Raw genomic sequence first — 23,389 nt, 5'->3', positions numbered from 1 at the left:
TGGCCACCATGAAACAAGTGCTTCCGGCATTGCTCTCCACGCCGTCTGCTCCGGCGCAGTTCCCTCCTCCCTTTCCCCCGTATGACGAGACGGCGGAGGATTGGGACGCATATGAACATCGCCTTCGGCAGCATTTCCAGGCGTTTCATGTTGCCGATGCGGAGGTATGTCGTGCTCTCTTCTTGTCTTGGATATCTCCCTCGCTGTATCAAGTTTTGCAGCAGCTAGCGCCGTTGCAGGAACCCTCGTCCTTGTCTTTTGACGCATTGTGTTCATTGCTGTCTTCATATTATCGCCGCCGCACGCATGTTGTGGCGGCTAGGGTCGAGTTCTATCAATGCAAGAAACAGCCCCATCAGTCTTACCGGGCGTGGGCCGCTACCCTGCACGGTCTTAGTCGCAAGTGTCATTTTGTCACGGAGCAGTCGCGAGAGTCGTATGCCCGCGTTATGGTACGCGACGTCATTGTTCGTTCGGCCCCTGATAGGGAGGTCCGGCAACGGGCCCTGCAGTTAAAAGACCCTTCCCTCGAGGAAGTCCTGTCCATTGCTCACTCGTATGAAGTCTCTCACGCAGCAGGTCAACAGCTGGAAGCGTGGTGCGACGTCGCGGAGGTTCAGGGCGGCGCGGCCGCGTCCACTGTGTCCAGGGTGGACGACGTGCGAGCGGTACAATCCGGCCGTTACGGCCGCTCCCGCACGGCGCGTAAACAGAATTCCGGCCGCCGGCCCCTGTTGCCGCCCTGTGCGTCGTGCTATATACATCATGATCGGTCAGAGTGCCCCCGGCGTTGGGCCGTTTGTCGCAAATGTAATAAAAGTCACATTGCTAAAGTTTGCCGCTCAGCCTCGAAAGAATCGAAGGAAGCACGTACAGAGGACATGGACGTTGACATTCAGGAAGTTTCATCGGGCCAGGCTCCCGACGCATCGGCACGCAAACTCTTTATCGAGGTGTCGGTTCGGTCGCGCCGGTTACAACTGCAAGTAGATACGGGCGCAGCAGTTTCGTTGTTGAATGCATAAACTTATTCCGACCTTGGATCGCCCCCGTTGGCGCCAGTTTACCGGCGTCTACGCGGTTATGGTAAACAGTTCATTCCCCTGCTGGGTCAATTCACTACCGACGTGACTTACAAATCAGTCACTCGGCCTATTACTTTTATTGTCAGTGATGCGAACTCCGCTAACCTTTTTGGCCTGGATGCCTTTCAAGCTTTCGGTTTTTCTATTGCTGACACCATACAGTTGGTCTCCGAAGACGTTCCCTATCACTCACTGGAATCTTTGATCTCAGACTTTCCAGATATTTTTGAGGAGGGCCTGGGGCGTGTTTCCGATTTTGAAGCTCACTTAACGTTGAAGGCGTCGGCTCGCCCGCGTTTTCTACGCGCGAGACAGATCCGCCTGGCTCTCCGCCCTCAGGTAAAGGAAGAGCTAGACCGGCTGACAGCCCTAGGGGTCGTTCTTCCCGTTTCTTCCAGTGAGTGGGCTTCGCCCCTCGTTATTGTCAAGAAGCCCTCGGGAAACTTACGTCTTTGTGGCGATTTCAAGGCCACCATTAATTCACAATTGGTGGTGGACACCTATCCTTTGCCTCGTGCTGATGAATTGTTCTCCGCCGTGGCGGGTGGCCAATATTTTTCGAAAATCGATCTTTCGGAGGCTTATCATCAGATACCACTTGATGAGGACTCCAAACGGCTGGCGGTCGTCAACACCCCGTTTGGCCTTTACCAATACCAGCGGTTGGCTTTTGGAATATCCAGTGCCCCGGCGATATTCCAGCGTTATCTTGAGCTTGTCACGTCGACAATCCCTCATTGTATTAATTACCTGGATGGCATAATTGTCACAGGCCGCAGCACGAAGGAACACTTGCACAACCTTCGCACCCTCTTTCTCAAATTCAGGTCTGTGGGCTTGCGTTGCAACCTGCATAAGTCAACCTTCTTCCAACCGGCCATTGAGTATGTGGGCTACACCATATCTCGGCATGGCATCCAGCCACTAGGAAGTTTGGTCCAAGGTATCGTCAACCTTCGTCGGCCCACTTCGCTGAAAGAGTTACAAGCTTTTTTAGGCAAGATAGCCTATTACCACCGGTTCATTCCCAGGGCTTCCACTATAGCTCACCCCCCTGTACTGCCTTCTGCACAAGGGTGTTCCTTTTGATTGGTCGTCTGCATGCGAGCGAGCGTTCACCTCGTTGAAGGGCCTCCTCACTTCAGCCCCTTGTTTGGCTACTTTTGATCCCCATAAGCCGTTGGTCCTGGCTACAGATGCTTCGCAGTATGGGGTGGGGGCGGTCCTGGCCCATCGCAACGCAATGGTTCCGAGCAGCCACTGGCGTTTGCGTCTAAAACGCTTAGTCCCGCGCAGGCCCATTACTCTCAGGTGGAAAGAGGCTTTGGCCATTGTCTACGCTGTTACCAAGTTTCACCCTTTCTTGTATGGCACGAAGTTTCAGTTAATCACTGACCATAAGCCGTTAATATCGTTATTTGGCCCCGCCTCTCAGATTCCGGATAGGGCGGCCCACAGACTACAGCGCTGGGCCTTGTTCCTCTCTAAGTACCATTGACATTCATTTTCGCCCTACAGGACAGCATGCCAACGCCGACGCTCTTTCCGGTCTTCCGGTGGGCCCGGATCCTACGTTCGATCGAGAGGAGATTGTTTTCATTTGGATGTGGCGTCCCGCCAAGCAGTTGATGGCTTCCCGATCACTAGTTCTAGAGTCGCCAGGGAAACGGCGGCTGACCCAGTTCTCCGGCAAGTAGTTCGCCTCATTCAGCAGGGGTGGTCCTCCCGCCCTCCGGGCCGGGCCTCGGACCCTCTTCGTAATTATTTTCTTCTACGAGACCGCCTCTCGGTTTTGGAAGTTCTCCTTCTGGCTACCGATGATACAGCTCCTCGCGTGGTTGTTCCTGCTGGTTTACGAAGGGAGGTCCTCACGTTATTACATGCGGGGCACTGGGGTGTTTCCCGTACTAAAACCTTGGCTCGCAGACATGTGTACTGGCCCGGTATTGACAGAGAAATTGAGCACTTGATGGCCGCCTGTTCCCAGTGTGCGAGCCAACAAGCATCTCCCAGGGCAGCGTTCTCTTCATGGCCGCCGGCAACCCAAGCATGGGAACGTGTTCACATCGATTTTGCAGGCCCGTTTCTCAATGGCTTTTGGCTCATTGTCATTGATGCTTATTCCCGATTCCCATATGTGGTTCGCTGCTCCTCAACCACTTCAGGTTGAGGCTTTCCACTGGGAATGTCGGTCTGGGCCCGTGGGTTTGGTCGCAATCCACGTTGGATACCGGCGGTGGTCCTGCGCCAAAATGGCCGCCGGCTCTATACCTTGCAGGCGGGGGATCGGGTGGTACGTCGTCACCAAAATCAGCTACGTCCACGTTCGGGCACCCACCCTCCGACCTCTCGGACACCGGCTTCCCCATTACTGGCACCTGTATTGGTTTCACAGGGGACGTTACCTCCTCTCCCCGCTGTGACTCTGCCGCACTGCGATGGTTCTCAGCCTTGGCAGCCTCCAGTAACTCCAGCACCGGCATCGCCATCATTCGAGATGCCCCAGCGAGAGCCGGCCCCCCTAGCAGGCCCGGTTTCTCAGGGGGCTAGTTCACCTGTGGTCGTCCCTTCCCCTTCATCCCCACCACTGGGTCTTGCCCCTCCCGAGGTGGAACAGGATCCGGAGTTCGACAGCTTGTCACCTGTTCTGTCCCGAGCTCCGGCTGGGGGACGACGGGGGCCTCTTCGTGTGGGTCACTTCCAGCCGTATTCGAAGGTTCCGGCTCGAGGGTTGGCAGCTCTCCTCGACTCCGGCCATCCAATGGATGTGGAGGTCATCGCTCCTGCCCGACGCTCCACCTTCCGACGCAGTGAATCACAGTGGCTTCACCCCCCGAAGGAGGAGGAGTGTAGTAGCCACCAGAAAGATCGCGGGAGGCGCACATTGGCACGGCGCGTCACGGGCGGTAGTTGCCGCAAGTAGAGTCCCGTCCACCAGAGGGCACGCGAGAATTCGGACGCGACCTCTGCCGGCGTAACAACAACAACAACAACAACAACAACAACTCCGGCAGCACGGGCCGTGCCCAGTCAGTTAACATCGGGCATGCCTAGAACACAGTCCCGGTCTACGCTAAGTGAAGTGCGACGTAACGTGAACAGTGTTACTACATTTACGATATTCTGTTTATTTCTTGTAGGTCATGATTTAGATTGTATTTACTAGATTTTTCTGATACTATTATTTGGGGTAACTCAAATGGATAAGGGAGGGGAAGGGGGCAGGGGGGCATGAGTATTAGCCAAATTGTGTTAATTGTAGCCTTCAATATCACTTCACCAAGGGAGCACCAAAATATCACCTTTCGCCTCAGGCTACACCATTGGCAAGTCCACCACAATTTGCATTCCAAAAAATAATATAGAGGGAAATCAAATTTTATCAATCTTTCCAGCTAAACTTCACAAAGGGCTACCCACACACTGCATTTGTTCACAGTACAGAGCAGATATTGGTAATGTCTCCATGTCAAATTTCAAGCAGCCAACAGGAGGCTAGTATGTGGTAGCCAAAGAACAGTTATGAACTAGATGTCTTTATGGCACAAAATAACTGATTGTATTTTGTGGATGGGCTTTCACAACATTCCGCTTTTGCGACTCACATTTCTATGCTGGTAACTTTTGCATTAAGTTGGTGCCTAAGGTCTAGTTTAGGTTGGAAGGTAACATTTCATTGCAAGTTGGTGCAACAGACAAACATAAATAATAAATCTATGACAGATTAATCTGAAGTGTAGCCCTAGTTCTAGGTTAGCTCTGATGTGACTATTTGGTTCACAATTAGTGAAGTCAGCGATTGTGGTAGCATACTTATCTGCAGGGTAGCCGACATATATGTTAAGCTGGAAGGTAACATTCTTGTTCCGAGTTTATGAAGTCCACATGTGTTAGTCTAATGTTCCATTGGTCTTTTGGATGATTAAGTGTAATGATATGGAAGGAGTTACTTGACTCCTATATACTCCACAAGCCACCTAAGTGTGTGGTGGAGGGTACTTCTGTTACCACTAACTGATTCCCTTGTATGTTCCACTCCCAAATTGCGTGGGGGGAAGTGATCATTATAAACACTTGTATTAGCTGTTATTTCTCAGATTTTCTCATCGTGGTCATTTCAAGAGATGTGGGAGGAAGTAATGTTTTCAGACTTCCTGAAAAGGGCTCTCTCGAAATATTGAACTCAAATCTCTCTGTGATGCACACCACCTCTCTTGTAATGTCTGCCACTGGAGTCTGAATGCACCTGTAATGCTCTCGCACCAATTAAACGATTCCATAATACAATGGGCCATTCTTTGTTGGATGTTGGATCTCTCTCTCTCTCTCTCTCTCTCTCTCTCTCTCTCTCTCTCTCTCTGCTCCCTGTAAGCCACTTCCTTCATGATGAGCTACATTTCCTTAAGATTGTTGCTATGAATCTAGGTCTGGTGTCTAATTTTCCTACCATTTGTTTTATGTGGTCATTCCACTTAAGGTCTCGCTGAATAGTTACTCCTAGATATGTTATGGTACATACTGTTTCCAGCTGTCTGTCATCAACACTGTAGCCGTAAAGTAGTGAATTTCTTTTGCTACGTATGCACAATACGTTACATTTACTTACGATCAGGGTCAACTAATAAAGCCTATGTTGGGTTCTGTCTGCAAGGAAGTCTTGAATCCTGTCACAAATGTGATCTGATATTCTGTACACATCCCCCCCCCCCACATTTCACTGAATAGCAGTGCAGGATCATGACAAATGCCTTCCTACATCAAGAAACTCTGGAATGGCCTGAGTGCCGATGTCTACTGTGTTATGAAAATTGTGGTGGAATAGGACAAGCTAAGTTACACGTTTGTTTCCGAAACCTATGGTTTTTGAGATTTTTCATTCTCCAAAGCCATCAGAATTCTTGGGTATAAACCACATTTCACAATTTATTTATTTATTTATAAGCCAAGTTCTGCAGTACCAAATTGAGGAGCAAATCTCAAAGGTCATGGATCGTGTTAGTATATGAAATTACAACGTAAAACTAATTACAGATAAAAATAAAATTTTTATGAACCCAAAAGAAGTCAAACCATAAGTTTAAGTAAAGGCAATCAATAATACAACAAGACGCAGCTTGATTTTTCAAGGAAATCCTTGGCAAAATAGAGGAGTGACCCATGAGGAATCTCTTCAGTTTCGATTTGAAATTGTGTGGATTACTGCTAAGATTTTTGAATTTCAATGGTAGCTTATTGAAAATGGATGCAGCAGTGTACTTCACACCTTTCTGCACAAGACTTAAGGTAGTTCGATCCAAATGCAGGTTTGATTTCTGCCGAGTATTAACCGAGTGAAAGCCGCTTATTCTTGAGAATAAGCTAATATTGGTAACAAGAAATGACAGTAAGGAATATAAATATTGAGACGCCAATGTCAAAATACCCAGACTCGTGAACAGGGGTCGACAAGAGGTTCATGAATTTACACCACTTATTGCCTGAACCGCCCGTTTCTGAGCCAAAAATATCCTTTTAGAATGGGAAGAGTTAGCCCAAAATATAATACTATAAGACATAAGTGAATGAAAATAAGCAAAGTAGACTAATTTTCGTGTCAAACGATCACTCACTTCAGATACGTTTGGAATAGTAAAAATTGCAGCATTAAGTCTTTGAACGAGATCCTGAACGTTGGCTTTCCACAGAAGTTTACTATCTATCTGAACACCTAGAAATTTGAACTGTTCAGTTTCACTAATCATATGCCCATCCTGTGAAACTGAAATGCCAGGTTTTGTTGAATTTTGTGATAGAAACTGTAAAAACTGAGTCTCACTGTGATTTAGGGTTAGTTTATTTTCTACAAGCCATGAACTTAGGTCATGAACTGCACTATTTGAAACCGAGCCAATGTTGCACACAACATCCTTTACTACCAAACTAGTGTCATCAACAAACAGAAATATTTTAGAGTTACCTGTAATACTAGAGGGCATATCATTTATATAAATAAGGAACGTGAGTGGCCACAACACTGATCCTTGGGGCACCCCTCACTTGACCTTATCCCACTCAGACCCCACATCACAGCCATTCTCAACACTGTGAATAATGACCTTTTCCTGTCTGTTGCTAAAGTAAGAGGTGAACCAATTGTGAGTAACTGCCCGTATTCTGTAATTTTCTGGAGCAATATTTTGTGATCAACACAATCAAACACCTTAGTTAACTCAAAAACTACGCCTAGCATTCGAAATCTTTTGTTTAACCCATCCAGTACCTCAGAGAGAAAAGATTATATAACATTTTCAGTTGTTAAACGACTTCTAAAGTTCAACTGTACATTTGATAGCAAATTGTGTGATATAAAATGATCAATTATCCTTACATAAATAGCCTTTTCAATAACTGTAGCAAACACTGATGGCATTGAAATAGCTCTAAAATTGCCTACATTACCACTTTCTCCCTTTTTATAATGTGGCTTTACTACTGAGTACTTTAATCTTTCAGGAAACTGACCATTCCTAAAGGAAAAATTGTAAACATGGCTAAACACAGGGCTAACTTGTGCAGCACAGTACTTTAATATTATGCTAGACACTCCATCATAACCATGAGAGTTGGTAGTCTTCAGTGATTTAATTATTGACTCAATCTCCCCTTTGTCTGTATCACAGTGGAGTATTTCAGACATCAATCTCGGAAAGTCATTTGCCAAGAGAGTTAAGATTCCCTGTAGAGACTATATTTGTATTTAATTCACCAGAAATGTTCAGAAAATGATTGTTAAATACTGTACATATATCTGACTTATCAGTAACAGAAATATTTTTACTACGTACTGACTTTACATGGTCAACCTTGTGCTGCTGCCCAGACACTTCCTTCACAACTGACCATATGGTTTTAATTTTATCCTGTGAATTAGCTATTCCATTTGCTTCTACATACTCTTTGCCTTGCTAATAACATTTTTAAGCACCTTACAGTACTGTTTGTAATGGGCTACTCTAGCTTGATTGTGACTACTTCTTACATTCCTGCTTTGTTCTACATGATATCCTTATCCCACTAGTCATCCACCCAGGCGGCCTTTTACTGCTAGTACCCCATTTGAAACATTCTAATGGAAAGTAACTCTCGATAAGATGAGCAATGTGTTAAGGAAAACATTATATTTGTCATCTATGTTATTGGCACTATAAACATCCTGCCACTCTTGTTCCTTGGCGAGGTTTTAAAAACTCTCTGTTGCTGTTGGATTAACTTTCCTACACAGTTTGTAATTATGTGACATTTATTTTCTTGTACCATCATATACAAAATTAATATTGAAGTCTAATTTCTGGAACTTCCTATAAAGTGAATCCAGAACCCTCTCTAGCTTGATCAGAAATGCTGTGAAGTCAGAGTTACAGGACCTATAAACAACAACAATTACAGGTTTAGTGTCACTAAATTCAACTTCCCCCTGCACAGCATTCAAAAATCTATTCAGTTTAGTGCCGTGATACGTCTATGGACTCAAATGGAATACTGTTTTCTATGTACATAGCCACTCCCCCACCCTGCAAGGAACTCCTTGAAAAACAGCCAGCTACTCTGTAACCTGGTAAAGGAAGCCTCTGGATTGCCAAATTATTTAAGTGGTGCTCCGACATACCAATAACTTCAGAGTGAACGTCAATAAGCAGTTCACTAACTTTATCTCTAATACCTCTTATATTCTGATGAAATATGCTAACTCTTTCTCTACTTGGAAACATGATATCCGCTGAAGGTGATCCCTTAGAGAGACTTCCTTTAAGCAGGTATACCTATCAGCTGACTTTAATCTAAGAAAGATGCAGCTCTAACACCAACTACTACAGGAATTTTTCCATCAGTCACCACCACCACCCACTACACTGTCACCTATAAGCTTTGCCAGCCTCCCTTCCCATACTCACTGCAGTGCAGGCTATGCCTAGTGAAACCCGATCTACTGATATACACAACTGGCCCACTGATATGTGACCCATGCCCTCTGACATCAGTGCTTTCTCCAGCCCCATGTTAATAAGACTAACAGCCGCATTAAGATGAGGCCAATCATGACGCTGAAACAGTTGCACAAAATGCACATTAGTGCCACCAGTTTGAGTAACTATCTTTACCAGCTCACCACCTACATCATATTCCCATTCTCCGTCCCTATCAAGACTATTCCCTGTTCCACCCACTGTCACTATCTGATCCTCTTTCGTAAAATTCCTACATAACTCCCCTATGCTCTGTCACCTGAGCCAACCCTGCACTAGGCTTCACAAAGCTGGTAGCCTGGTACTCACTCCCCAACACTTCCTGCAACTGCTGGCCCACACCTCTACTGTGCGAACTACCTAGCAGCAGAACCTTCTTTCTGTTAGACATTGCAACTGACCTAGACCTCCTAACTGCTGAGGAATGCTACAACACACTAACATTGCAGATATAGGCCTAAGAATTAAGTGCATCTATCCTACGGACCTTCTTGAAAACGGGAATGGCTCTTTTCCAGTTGTTGCAAACTCTTCGTTGCTCCAGCGATCTACGACAAACTGCTGCTACAAGGGGAGCATTTCTTGTGCATAATCTTTGTAGAATCTTACATATCTCATATGGCCCTGAAGCCTTTCTAATAATACACGATTGTAATTGCTTTTCTATTCCGTGATCGGCTGTCTGTGTTCGTTATTTGGACATATGATGATTGAAAGGAGAGACTGTGTTACTTATCTTCCACGGTAAAATAAGTTCGGAAAACCAAATTAAATACTTCAACTTTCTCTCTTATCTTCCGTTTTGGTGCCGGTATGGTCACTAAGTGACATGCTTTTGAACTGCTTACTGATTTTACGTAAGATTGAAAGTCTCTTAGGATATTCAGTCAGTTCGGTTGACAAAAATTTACTTTCAGTCAGGGAGTGGCTGCTCTCATTGCTCTCTTTACGCTCATTTTCGCTTTATTCAGCTTTCATCTGTTATGTTTTAACTTCTCTTGAGTCTGTGATAAAGTTCTCTCTCTATGAAGTAGGTTTCTAACACTGCTATTAAACCACGGTTAGTCTTTCCCATCCGTTAAAGGGTGGCTAGTCAAACCTGTGGAGAGATGGGGGGCAGGGGGAATTTCCTGAGAATTCCAAGTGTGAGGAGGAAGATGGCATTAGGAAGCTCCTGACAAAATTGTGGTGAGCGAGCAGGTAGACCATTTGACTTTTCTTTCCTCTCAGCTGTGCTATACTAGCCATAAGCAATAATTTAACTGCAGTTTTTAAACACTGACAATTTATATAGATTAAAATTCATGAAATTAAAGTTTCGAAATTCAAAGTATTTTAAAATCTGATTTGTAAAATTAAAAATTAAACTTCAATGCTAGGTTAAAAACACGGAATTCCCTGAGAGTACCCCGATTTTTTCCTAGTAAAATTTAATTATCTGAGAATTCCAGGTTTTCCAGAAAAATCGCCACCCTACCTTAACACCTTGCTTGGAACATACTTGTCTAAGGCATATTGAACAATGCGTTGAGGGTTTTTTCCCCTCTGTGACCCATATCATTGTCCTCAACACTGAATCACATTCATTTGGAAATATAGCTGTAAGCTGACCTTTACGAGGTTTTTTAAAGGAGCAGGTGTAATTTTGTCCGCTATCTTGTAAAATTACAAAAATAGAAAAACGTCAACGGAAAAGAATTAGTTGTCCAGAACAAACATTTTCAATTTGTTTTCAAATTTACCTTCGCTGTCTTGTCAGACATTTTATACCAGGGGGTAAGTGATAAAAAATTTGAATACGAAAGGTAAATACGAAATTTTATTTGTGCACATATCCTGGGGATAACATTGACCTCCGACTACGCCAACACATCAGTATGTGTGCACAACTAAAATTTCGTATTCATCTTTCGTACTCAAATGTATCACTTATCCCGCGGATGTCCCGTTAGTTTGATTGTATTTTTGGATGGAGATGTCATTTTCTTATTTATTTTCGTGTTTGTTGCTGTGTGTATGTAGTGATATCATAGGCGCCATATTGGAGACAGAATAGCCATTTCCGCCATATTGATGACGTTATGAATCAAAGCAGGCGGGTGGAATCGGACGCTTCCGTTGACCCTTATCCTGGAAGCTGACTTGTGCTTCCCGTTATTTTCTGTTTACTTTCATCCATAGTTCTGCAGTATACGTATTAATAACAGGAACATCAAAGTACAACAAGGCAGGAAACGAAAACTCAGCATTAATTCAGTTATTACCTGTTTGTGTGTATTTGCTCCTGCAGGCGAAGTGTATTTGATCGTGTTCCCGAGCCTACAATGTTAATTTTTTTTATTTACTTTATTGAGTTTCGATTCCCCCTAAAGGGGGCGGGCTGGCAGCAGCTTATTACGCCGCTCTTCAGCCTACAGAATTTGTTTTAAAAAGATAAATATAATAAAAAATAACAGTTGGTGATAAAATCGATGACTTAAAGGTAAAATGGCAGAAAATTCTGGAGCTTAAAATACAAAACACAGGGTTGATGATGCTAATAAAATACACAGGAAGCAGAAAAATAAGACAGACAATTAAAAAACACAGAGACAGTCTGGGTTCTGTTCGCAAAAGATATAAAATGCACACCCAGCGACAGCATGATTTCTGTTCGCAACACTGTGGAAAGACGCACAACACTGAACACTCACTTAAACACTGCACTAAAAAGTTGGCACAAATATGACATACCACACCCGAGAGCAGGTGGGGGGAAACTGGTCAGATGACGGGGAAAAAAGGGGGAAGGAGAGGAAAAGTGAAGGAGGAGGGGAGAAAGGAGCCAATGGAAGATGTGGATCCATAAGAGGGGTGGTGGCTGCTGAGCAGACGCGCCAGGGAGTGGGGAAGGCAGAGGAGGGGAGTACAAAAGGACTCGGGGGGGGGGGGGAGAAAGGAGATAGAGAGGGTAGGTGGAGAGAAAACACAGGATGGAAGGGGGGAGGAAGAGGGAGCCCAGGGAAAGGATGGAGGAAAGGAGGGGAGTGAGGATCAGAGTTGATAGGAGGGATAGATGGAGGGAGAGAGGGCACCATCCGGGAGGAGGAGTTCATGGAAGCCACCTTGGGAAAGGAGATGTAGGGTGTAGAGATGGAGGGTAGGGGGGACACAACAGTGAAGACGTGGCAGGGGACGGGGATGGGAGAGGAGAGGAGAGGAGAGGAGCAACCAGGGGGTGAGGGGGTTCAAGGTGGAGGGAGGTGTAGAGGATGCGGATATGTTCGAGGAAGAGGAGCAGATGGGGGAAAGGAATGAGGTCATAGAGGATCCGCGTGGGGGACGGGAGGCGTATACGAAAGGCAAGGCGGAGTGCATGACGCTCAAGGATCTGGAGGGACTTATAGAATTTGTGTGTGTGTGTGTGGGGGGGGGGGGGCGGCAGATATCCAGGCAGGCCTGGCATAACAGAGGATGGGACGGATTAAGGATTTGTCGGTGTGGAGGATGGTAGAGGTGTGCAACCCTCATGTCCGGCCAGAGAGGAGTTTGAGGAGTCGGAGGCGGTTGTGGGCTTTGGATTTGACTACTATGTTAAGGCAGACTACACAAGGGGGCTGCATTCAGCGATTACAGCGCCGCCCTGTTTTTGTGATTTGTTTATCTTAAGTTCCCTGGGTTTAGATCCTCTTGGTTTTACACACAATCAATAACTGCAGTTTTCCTTAGGCCAAAAGAACTCTAGGGTAAAGCTGTGGGCAGCGAATTGGCTAAGGGAAAGAAATTCACCCACGCGCTCTTACTTAAAGGTCTGGGAAACGATGATTTTCTCAATTATTTAAGAACGGATGAAACACGCTTTTTGGAGATATTTATTTTTGCAAACCGTTCTTATCGAAAAAGGATTCTGTCATGAGAGGAGCTGTAAGCTGCGAGGAGAGGCTGTTAGCCACTTTACCATTTCTAGCCACTGGCGTAAGTTAGAGGTCGTCAAAAAAAAAAAGCTCTGAGGTCATCAGTCCCCTAGAACTTAGAACTACTTAAACCTAACTAACCTAATGACATCACACACATCCATGCCCGAGGCAGGATTCGAACCTGCGACCGTAGCGGTCGCGCGGTTCCAGACTTTAGCACCTAGAACCGCTCGGCCACCTCGGCCGGCTAGAGGTCGTCAAATTCAGTGCTGTTGTGTCCCCACAATTAATATCTGAGATAATTTCTGAAACCTGTACCGTGATTTACAGTTGCCTGAGAAAATACATCATGGTAGAGCAAAATAAATAAAACAAAAGATGTTCACGTAAACTTTATTAGGTTATTTATGTATGTAGGGTACAATATGCCCGTGTAAGTTTAAGAAACTCATTTCAAATGCGAAGAAGAAAGACTACAAATGGTAGTGGCGCACATCATCTAAATACAGCAACAGATATAGAATAAGTGAAGTATTCAGCAAGTGTTTGAACTGTAATAAAATACAACACTTTGCTCCTTATAGCAGAAGGCTTGCATATAGGCTGGACCTTTGTTCTAAAGCTTGTAATAGTGAAGAAAGTACGTTTTATGAATAAGCGTCTGACTTCCCACATTATGGTTTTTAGAATTTACTTGCGATACATATCGGAAGGTCGACGGACTTTTATTAAAAAAAATTATACCTTTTACTCCATGTGCCACATAAACCATTAAAGATTCGTTAAACAATGAAACAAATGCTTCATTTCTTGCAGCTCTATTGCAGTACTCCTCGCTCGACGTGTCCCACAAACATTCTCAGTCTTTAAATTTCTTCCGAAACTGTCAGTTTCGTCCGCCTCACACTCTGTAGCAGAGCATTTAATCCCGCGCGTAGTGACAAAAGGCAAACTTTTGTCGGGTGGCTGGAACGGCAGCGCTACATACGGCACAATTTGTTGGGTGATGTGGTGGGGAAGGGGAACGGGAAGGGGAGGGGGCGGGGTCCGCTGTCGTGTAGTCCTATCCACCCGATTTCCCGACAAGAAAACTTCATCGGTCGGTCAAAACGCCTACACATGTCCGGTATGCCGGTGGATTGGTCGGTCCATTGGTGCGGGTGTAGGGCCCTTTACTAACATACATACTATGTGATCAAAAGTATCCGGACAACCCCAAAAACATAAGTTTTTCTTATTAGGTGCAATGTACTGCCAGGTACCAGGTACTCCATATCAGCGACCTCAGTAGTCATTACACATCGTGAGAAAGCAGAATGGGGCGCTCCGTAGAACTCACGGACTTCGAACGTGGTCACGTGATTGGATGCCATTTGTGATATACGTCTGTACGCGAGTTTTCCACACCCACAAACATCCCACGGTCAACTGTTTCCGATGCGATAGTGAAGTGAAAACGTGAAGCGACACGTACAGCACAAAGGCGTACAGGTCGACCTCGTCTGTTGGCTGATAGAGACCGCCGACAGTTGAAAAGAGTCGTAATGTGCAATAGGCAGAATACTATCCAGGCCATCACACAGGACTTCCAAACTGCTTCAGGATCCACTGCAAGTACTAGGACAGTTAGGCGGCAGGTGAGAACTTGGATTTCATGGCCGAACGGCTGCTCATAAGCCACACATCACGCCGTCAATAAACGCCAAACGACGCTTCGCTTGGTGTAAGGAGCGACATTGGACGACTGAACAGTGGAAAAACGTTGTGTGGAGTGACGAATCACGGTACACATGTAGCGATCCGATGGCTGGGTGTGGGTATGGCGAATGCCTTGTGAATGTTATCTCAAAGAGTGTGTAGTGCCAACAGTAAAATTCGGAGGCGGTGGTGTTATGGTGTGGTCGTGTTTTTCATGGAGGGGGCTTGCACCCCTTGTTGTTTTGCGTGGCACTATCACAGCACAGGCCTACATTGGAGTTTTTAAGCACCTTCTTGCTTCCGACTGATGAAGAGCAATTCGGGGATGGCGATTGGATCTGTCAACACGATCGAGCACCTGTTCATAATGCACGGTCTGTGTCGGAGTGGTCACACGACAACAACATCCCTGTAATGGACTGGCCTGAACAGACTCCTGACCTGAATTCTATAGAACACCTTTGGGATGTTTTGGAACGCCGACTTCGTGCCAGACCTCGCCGACCGACATCGATACTTCTCCACAGTATAGCACTCCGTGAAGAATGGGCTGTCATTCCGCAAGTAACCTCCCAGCACCTGACTGAACGTTTGCCTGCGAGAGTGGAAGCTGTCATCAAGGCTAAGGGTGGGCCAACACCAGAATTCCAGTGTTAACGATGGAGGGCGCCACGAGCTTAAGTCATTTTCAGCCTGGTGTCCGGATACTTTTGATCATAGTGTACTTAAGAGATCAGTGCGCGGAAGGCCTCTCTTGAAGTGATACCGACTTTTCCCTTTCTGTTGCCATTACTAGACATAGAAAGCCAGCGTCCAGTATCGGTAGGTACAAGTGATTTACTTACGTCGGGCTTGGAGTCGTCATGCCTGGGACGCACGACGGGCGCCAGGGCGACGTTGGGCTGGAAGCTGCGCTCGAAGCGCTCGCTGTCGGACAGTGGGACGACTCTCTCCGGGTGCAGCAGCACGGGCGGGCTGTGGCTCAGGTACGCGGGCACTGGCGGCAGGCTGCCAACACACAAACACGTGCTAAAGATTGCCCTATAGTTTTTCCACCATTTCCCTGGCTAACGAGGGGCTCATTGTGATGCTGTAGTGGTGTAGAGAGTACCTGACTAGTGGCTTTTCGTGCGACGGCCCCTGGTTTCCGAGAAAATCGATGTTGAAGTTTAATGTGTTTCTTCTATAGCCTTCACTTCAGCCATGTTTCCAGTGAGTGAGTGTAGCGCAATGGGCCACGCTGCTGGCGGTACAATTTCGAATACTGTCCGTGCATTTTTATTTATTTACGGATCTCTTGCATCGTTTGCTCCTAGAACAGAACTCTGGACAATATTTGCCCTAGAAGCAACCGACACACGCATTCGCAGAGCACATGCACATTTAACAAAAGCTACAGCTTTGCAAGCACGCGGATTTTTCAAAACCAATACCGGAAAATACAGTTCGTTTAAATTCAAGATGATTGTTCTTTCTTCCATAGACTTCACTGCGAACCACGCGTATTTTATCATTCCTGTGAAAGCAAGTGCATTAACTTTATACAGAATTGAAGAATGTATTTTTATGGAATCTTCCTTCGAAGTGTAGGCTATTCTGTGTTAGTCTTCAGCAAGTTGCAAGCATTTTGAATTTTTATCGTGGAAATGTTAACCTGCCTGTAAAAACGAACGTCGCACGGTTGGCAAAGCAGAGTACATTTGGATGGGATAATTTTTACGGTGCAAGTGCATGTTTTTCTTTCATCTAAAATGATCTGATCGTAAGGTGTCTCATCAGTCTGCCCTCCCCACGAATCAATAAAGCATACAGATTTTTCTTGACTCACATACGGAACAATGATCTCTTTCGTCTGCATCTGGAATCATTCCGTAGCTGTTATTACTTTGTCTATCACTGTGAACTCCTGTAACTGCCCAAATATTTCTAATTTTAACTGCGAACAACTGGGACACACATTTGAAGAAAGCGTTATGACTGATTTATTAATTGAATCAGCACTGCGAAAATGACTATTTCTGAATAGCTTTGCGTGAGATATGCTATTTAATGATACTCCGTACGATGAAATTGGGAAAAAAAACGAAGTTCAGTTTGAATCCGTACCGCCAGCGTAGTATCACTGAACCTTAGTCCCTGCGCCACGATAGCTAGTTCGAAACGTGATTAACGAGACAAATACAGCAGATACAGATAAAACTTCAAAATGGATTTTCCCGAAAACTAGGAGCACTTGCATGAAAATCCGCTAGCCAGGTACGTAGGACAGACCCTCTACAACATACCTGAGACTCACAAAAATCAGCTGTTATAATATTTTATTAATAGGGAATTAGTTTTAGTCAAGCAACTATCTTCAAGTTACAGATTATTTTACTCCAAGTTTAAGGAAGATTCCTTTGACCAGACAGAACGGTTAACACAATAACAGGCTGTTATTTGCACTCAGTGACTGGTGAAAAATGTGTAAGATATGACACATGTATGTGACAGATGCTGCAACTAAAAACATTTAAGACTTTGACGCCAAGAAACATTTCTTATGAAACATCCTGGCAGACTAAACTGTGTGCCCGACCGAGACTCGAACTCGGGACCTTTGCCTTTCGCGGGCAAGTGCTCTACCATCTGAGCTACCGAAGCACGACTCACGCCCAGTACTCACAGCTTTACTTCTGCCAGTACCTCGTCTCCTACCTTCCAAACTTTACAGAAGCTCTCCTGCGAAGAAAGGATATTGCGGAGACATGGCTTAGCCACAGCCTACGGGATGTTTCTGCAAGGTTCGCAGGAGAGCTTCTGTAAAGTTTGGAAGGTAGGAGACGAGGTACTGGCAGAAGTAAAGCTGTGAGTACCGGGCGTGAGTCTCGGTAGCTTAGATGATAGAGCACTTACCCGCGAAAGGCAAAGGTCCCGAGTTCGAGTCTCGGTCGGGCACACAGTTTTAATCTGCCAGGAAGTTTCATATCTGCGCACACTCCGCTGCAGAGTGAAAATCTCATTCTGGGAACATTTCTTATGTTAGATGTAGTATTAACCCGTAATTTTAAGATAACTGCTTGGTCGAAAGCAGCTTCGTGTGAATAAATAGTATAACAGTGTTTGGCGATACTATGACGCCGTTCTTTAACCCTTAACTGTAGTCGTGAAAAGTAGTAACGCTTCTATAGTCGTAGGTCCGCTGGGCCCAGCTGTTTTGAGAAGATACCTTAATAAATATAAAAGTATGTTTTGAGTTTAAAATTATTGTATTAAACGTGGAACTTAAACATTAACAAAAGCAGTATTTAGCAAAATCAACGTCAGCAACTTGAATTTTCTACTCTAAATGTGCACTTTCATAACTCAGTCTAAACTAGCAACATGCCATCGAAAAAAAGGATCAAAAACCAAATCAAATTCTTTCTTAAATTTTAAAATTGTAAAAATCTTCTGCCACAAAAATTTTGACAATGGTCAAAGTGATCCAAATTACATGCACGAATTGCACAGTGCTTTAGAACAAGTCATGGAAACAGGTATGTTGCACTTAGCGCACAAGCTTAGCTTTGCTCTTTTATTAATTAAAAAAAATGGTCCAAATGGCTCTAAGCACCATGGGACTTAACATCTGAGGTCATCAGTCCCCTAGACTACTTCAACCTAAGCCGGCCGGAGTGGCCGAGCGGTTCTAGGCGCTAGTCTGGAACTGCGGGACCGCGACAGTCGCAGGTTAGTCCTGCCTCGGGCGTGAGTGTGTGTGATGTCTTTAGGTTGGTTAGATTTAAGTAGCTCTAAGTTCTAGGGGACTGATGATCTCAGAAGTTAAGTCCCATAGCGCTCAGAGCCATTTTTGAACTTAAACCTAACCCACCTAAGGACATCACAGACGTCCATGCCCGAGGCAGGATTCGAACCTGCGACCGTAGCAGCAGCGTGGTTCCGGACTGAAGCGTCTAGAACCGCTCGGTCACAACGGTCGGCTCTTTTATTATTCTCCAATTTTATTTATCTCTAATTTAATAGTGCTTGTACCTCAATCTGAACTCTGCTAGTCTTTTGTTTGTCCAAAATATCATTTTGTTCTTGATAAACGCATCAAAAAATTCTTGGAACTGCTCTCTTAATTCACTTCAGTTTAACCTTGACGAATCTCTTCAGTATCAGAGAATTCGAAGTTTGAGACGCGATCATTCGTTATCAAAAAACTCTTTGTGACTGTCTGAAAACCTATTTTCTGAATTTGAGGTCCGAAAATGATTACGCGCAAGTAGAGAATTTTGTCTTGATAGCTGCATAATAAGCTCTCATAAGTCATATCGATTTCCAGAAACAGTATTTAGATTTGCCGTTACAAATAACAGAAATAAAACACTGAAGCTACAGAAATATCAAAAAGAAATAAACCGTTTATCTACAGATACTGATCTTTTAGGAGTAACGAATGAACCACGCCCGTCACACTGCGCTGTCTTCGACGTACTGCCGGAAGGTAAGTAGGAGTGTGTGGAGTCGTCTTTCCCTCTACGTCGTCTAAACACGTCCAAAGACTGAACATGGGTCCGCTAGGTTAAGGGTTAGAGCAAGATAGAAAGTTCTTGGCTTGGCACTTAATGAGTTATTTTTTTGGCTTGGGATTCGCAGATATAAAAAACTTTTTAAAATAAATCATTGTTCCCTTTGGCAATTAAAATTATTTATTTATAAGAATGTGAATACGGGCAGTAGTTCGACGTCACTAATGAAAAAGATACCAACAACCTTAAAAATTAAGCGCATGGATGTGGTGATAACACATACAGGACGTACCAGGAAGAATGGCCAATATCAAGGGATATGACAGGAACGAGAATTCGAAGCAAAAGTGTCTTCTAGTAAACACGGGCACTAAACTGCATATCTTTGTTTTCTAGTAAACACGGGCACTAAACTGCATATCTTAACAGCTATGAGCACTTCATCTTTGATGCTGTATACTTCTACTGTAAGCTCTTTGCTTTTCTTATTCGTGGAGGGGGTAGTATGAACCCAAACGAGAAAAAAATGGTAGTAAAATGGGCTCTAAAGGGTATACCTTAAGAGCTATGAGCACTTGTTAATCTTAGCTACTGTGAAACACGTCTCTTCTACACTGAACAAGTGGTCATAGCTCTTAAGGTATGCTGGTGGCCTGGTTCGCTGCCCCTAAACTTTCCTGCAACTGTGACCTACAGGTCGCCCATGAGTACTACCTAGCAACAGCACTTTCTTGTTCCTAACATTCTGCCCATTCCCAAACTTCCTGATATCGGTGAAGTGTGCTGCACGTTTTCTCCTCCCAGTCCTGCTTAAGACTCTTCTCCGCTTAACTCTGGCAGTGGTAGATACCTGTTTTTAATATTGATAATAAAACTATTTTTAATATTGATAATAAAACTATCAGATCGCTTTCTCTTTCTCCCTGTCTTGCTACCAAACATCCTCCTCCCCTCTATCTTCCTTGATCTTGATCGATTCCCCTTCCTCCAATGGGGTGTTGTGCCTGAAGCGCACAATTTTCCTGCCCTGTTTTTCAATGAAACGTTCCTACTGTATACTCTGCAGTTCCAGGAGAGAGCTCTTCTGTTTTCACACAATGTGCTCTCCACTGCATCACAAGACCCTTACAGTAAGAGTACAAGCGCATTGTTTCACAGTATCGAAGATGAAGTGCACATAACGCCTGAAGTATGCATTTTAGATCACATGTTTACTAGTCTTCTTTTCTGAACGATTGTTCCTTTCATATCCCTGAACACTGATCATTCCTCCTGGGGCAACCTGTATACGTTGTAACATAATCATTTCCTAGTTACCCACGTGTGTAAGCCCTGTTTGCTATTGTAATGCCTGTGCCAGTTTTTCGTTGAAGGTGGAATGGAGTCTTTATTCGGCCTGAGGAAAATGGGCCGCACTTTCCTTAATCCTCCTAAATGGGTGGCAGCTGAAGCGAACTAGACTGACCTTAAGGACGAGCAAATTCCCCCTGGTGGTTGATGTTTATCGACATCAGCTGCAAAAAAGTTTCTAGCAGTTCTGCGAGGAAGTAGCACCTTACAGAAACTCTATTAGCGGGAGCTGGAAATAGCCAATGAAAATGTCTAGATTGTGCTCTTGACACGGAACGGCTGGAAAGCCTGAACGATAAATAATTTCGTGGAGCGGTCTGGAGCTCCCGAAGTCAAGATCTCGGCCTGCAGCCTTCGTGGATGTAGCTACCGTGTGCCCCTCTAGGATGGAACTGGCGTTTTCGTAGTGTACTTCTGAAGTCGGAGGCAGTGATCCTTCGTGATAAGCCAAGTTAGTGCAGTACCAAGGACTGAGAGAATCCAAAGTGCGTGTCGGGCGTAGAATACTGCCTCTCACTCCCCCTTTTCTGTGAGTGCTGCAGATCGGTTAGTGTGAACTTATTCGGTAAAAAAAAAGACGTCAGAGCAGAGCGCGGAGCCATTGCCGAGCTGGAGGTGCTGTTAGAGAAAAATGACGGCCTACGCTAGAACTAATTCATGCCAGTAAATTTCATTTGTTTTCGCAAAAAACTGGGAATGGCGTTTTTGTGCGACTCTATTCCTCTTGACTTTGAACTGTATTGCTGTAGTTATAATTACTGATGGAAACTCCTAAGAGCCAGTTGGGGGCGATGTATAAACTGAAGTAGCGCTGTGCATATCCCAGTCCACTGGTCAGACCTCAGAAACTTCCTGAAGCTCTAACGGGGATTTTAATTACTGATTTTGGAGTTGTGAGAAGTTAGCCCTGTCTCGAGGATCAAAGCGAGGCTGGCGGCCCTTACTTAGATTGATAGCGTAACAGAGCAGAGACATAATCTGGATCCGCCAGTAAACGTTTCCGATTAAGTCTGCGGAACTGTGTGCCTCTCAGTTTCTCTCTTGTGCCGTGATACGAGCGTATGACTTCTGGATGCGACCGCCAAGTGGGACCGGTGCGACGCTACGGAAGCTTCGAGGAACGGGCGAAGTGGACGTTTCAATGTTTATGTTTGAGCAACATGGCACGTCCTAAAACACACAAATTTTTCTATATTGTACTTGAAAAGAGAAACGGCAGAAACTGCAATAGCAAATCTGATAACCGAATAATCTTAACCATCAAAGGCGACTATAAATTCCTTGAATATACAACAATGAAATTTTGTTTTTGTTGTGTTGGTAAATGTTGAGAAACGACGTAGGCGTAACACTCTTAGTTTTGGGTGGCTTCAGCAACAGAAATCCAACCACAACTGGTGACGGTTTAGGAGTTTAATTTCCAACAGTTACGAAATGAATGAATTACATATTCTCGGACTTCTCTTGAGAATGACCCCTCGTGACGGGCGTCCCAAATCTGCAACGTCAGATGAAAAGATGGAGAAAGTGAATAACGATGTTGTACAATAGGACACTGAAGGGGTATGGAAGACGTGACGCAACAGACATGTCAGAAGAAAGTTACACAAAGAAGCAACTATGAGAATGCTTCTGGTATTGTGGGATTGGGCGGGGGTGGCAGAACTTGTTGAATGCTGTTAGAGTCGTTAGAAAGTAGTCCTATCTATTTTTTGCACCATTATGCTACCATGGATGAGAGATGGATCCGCAAATTCACGTCCGAAACAAAACAGCAGTCGAAGCACTGAACGGCAACCGGTGTCCCTACACCAATAAAAAACGAAACTGATTTCATTTGCCACTAAGGACTAGCGCGTTTTCTGGGATCAAATGGGATTCTGCTCACTGTTTATCCTGCAAAGTGCGAAGTAATAATTAGCAATATTTCGCAAGTATTCTGCATCAACTGGACGAAAAATACGTAATAAAGGATCTTGACCGTAAAACAAACAAATATGTTTGACCAGGACAATAACAGCATCACAAGTAATTAATTATGAACACTGGGGTTTTGAAGCACGAATTCGAACACATCCTGGACCGTGTCGTGAGTTATGTAGTATGCTGCCTACTGCAGGTCCATCCCTTCGTACGGAGAGTTTCTGAAGCCAATGTTTCCTGTCTTCAGCATCTTCCTTCCGTCCGCTATATCTCCTATGTTTCATGTCATCCAGATGTTGAATTATTCTTGGTCCCCCTCCTGTAGCTCCTTTGACTTTCCCTTCGACGACATCCTCTGAGGCCCTCGTGTCCAAAGTACGCGTATTTCTCCGATCCCATTGGCCTTCTTCTGAAGAATTATATTCAGAATAGTTTTCTTCTCTCCTCCTGTTCTCAGCACGTCGTTGTTTGTAACGTGATATGTTCGTCTGATCTTCTCTATTCTTCTCCAACACATTTCAAAACTTTCCTGGTATTTTACCCCATTTTCCTCACGGTCCAAACTTTCTGGTCTGCAGAGTCCCCTTCTTGCTGAATGCAGATTTGGCCAATGCGATTCTTGCTCTTTGCGCAATGGGCATTGTTTGTCAGTAAGCTTCCCAAATACTTGACTCCATCACATCCTCCAGTTCTCATTGCCGACAGTTATCCTCAAAAGTTGCATCACTTTTGGTTTCTCGACGTTGATTTCCATGCCCTATTTCCTTCCAGTTTTCACCAACCGATTCATCATCCATTGCAGTTGTCTTTGATTCTTGGCGAGCACTACCAGATTGTATGCATACCTGATGGTGTTGATGAGTCGTCCTCCTATCCTGATGTTTGCACATCTTTTCAAAGCTCTCGTCTGCCATTCTTCATACAGGTTGCAGAGACTC

At 44.8% G+C, this 23,389-nt stretch overlaps 1 protein-coding gene across 2 annotated transcripts in view; it reads right to left on the bottom strand.

The window, feature by feature from the left end:
- The window catches only part of LOC126236166 (ski oncogene), a 666,701-nt gene that overhangs the window by 24,695 nt on the left and 618,617 nt on the right, over positions 1–23,389 (bottom strand). For both annotated transcript variants that reach the window (XM_049945259.1, XM_049945260.1), the window contains exon 4: positions 15,528–15,690. In XM_049945259.1, the coding sequence (XP_049801216.1) occupies positions 15,528–15,690 (163 nt within the window). The remainder of the gene's footprint in view (positions 1–15,527; positions 15,691–23,389) is intronic.

Source organism: Schistocerca nitens, chromosome 2 (genome assembly GCF_023898315.1).
Source record: "Schistocerca nitens isolate TAMUIC-IGC-003100 chromosome 2, iqSchNite1.1, whole genome shotgun sequence".
In the NCBI taxonomy this organism is placed as follows: Eukaryota; Metazoa; Arthropoda; class Insecta; order Orthoptera; family Acrididae; genus Schistocerca; species Schistocerca nitens.
This window is presented reverse-complemented; position numbering and strand designations above follow the sequence as displayed.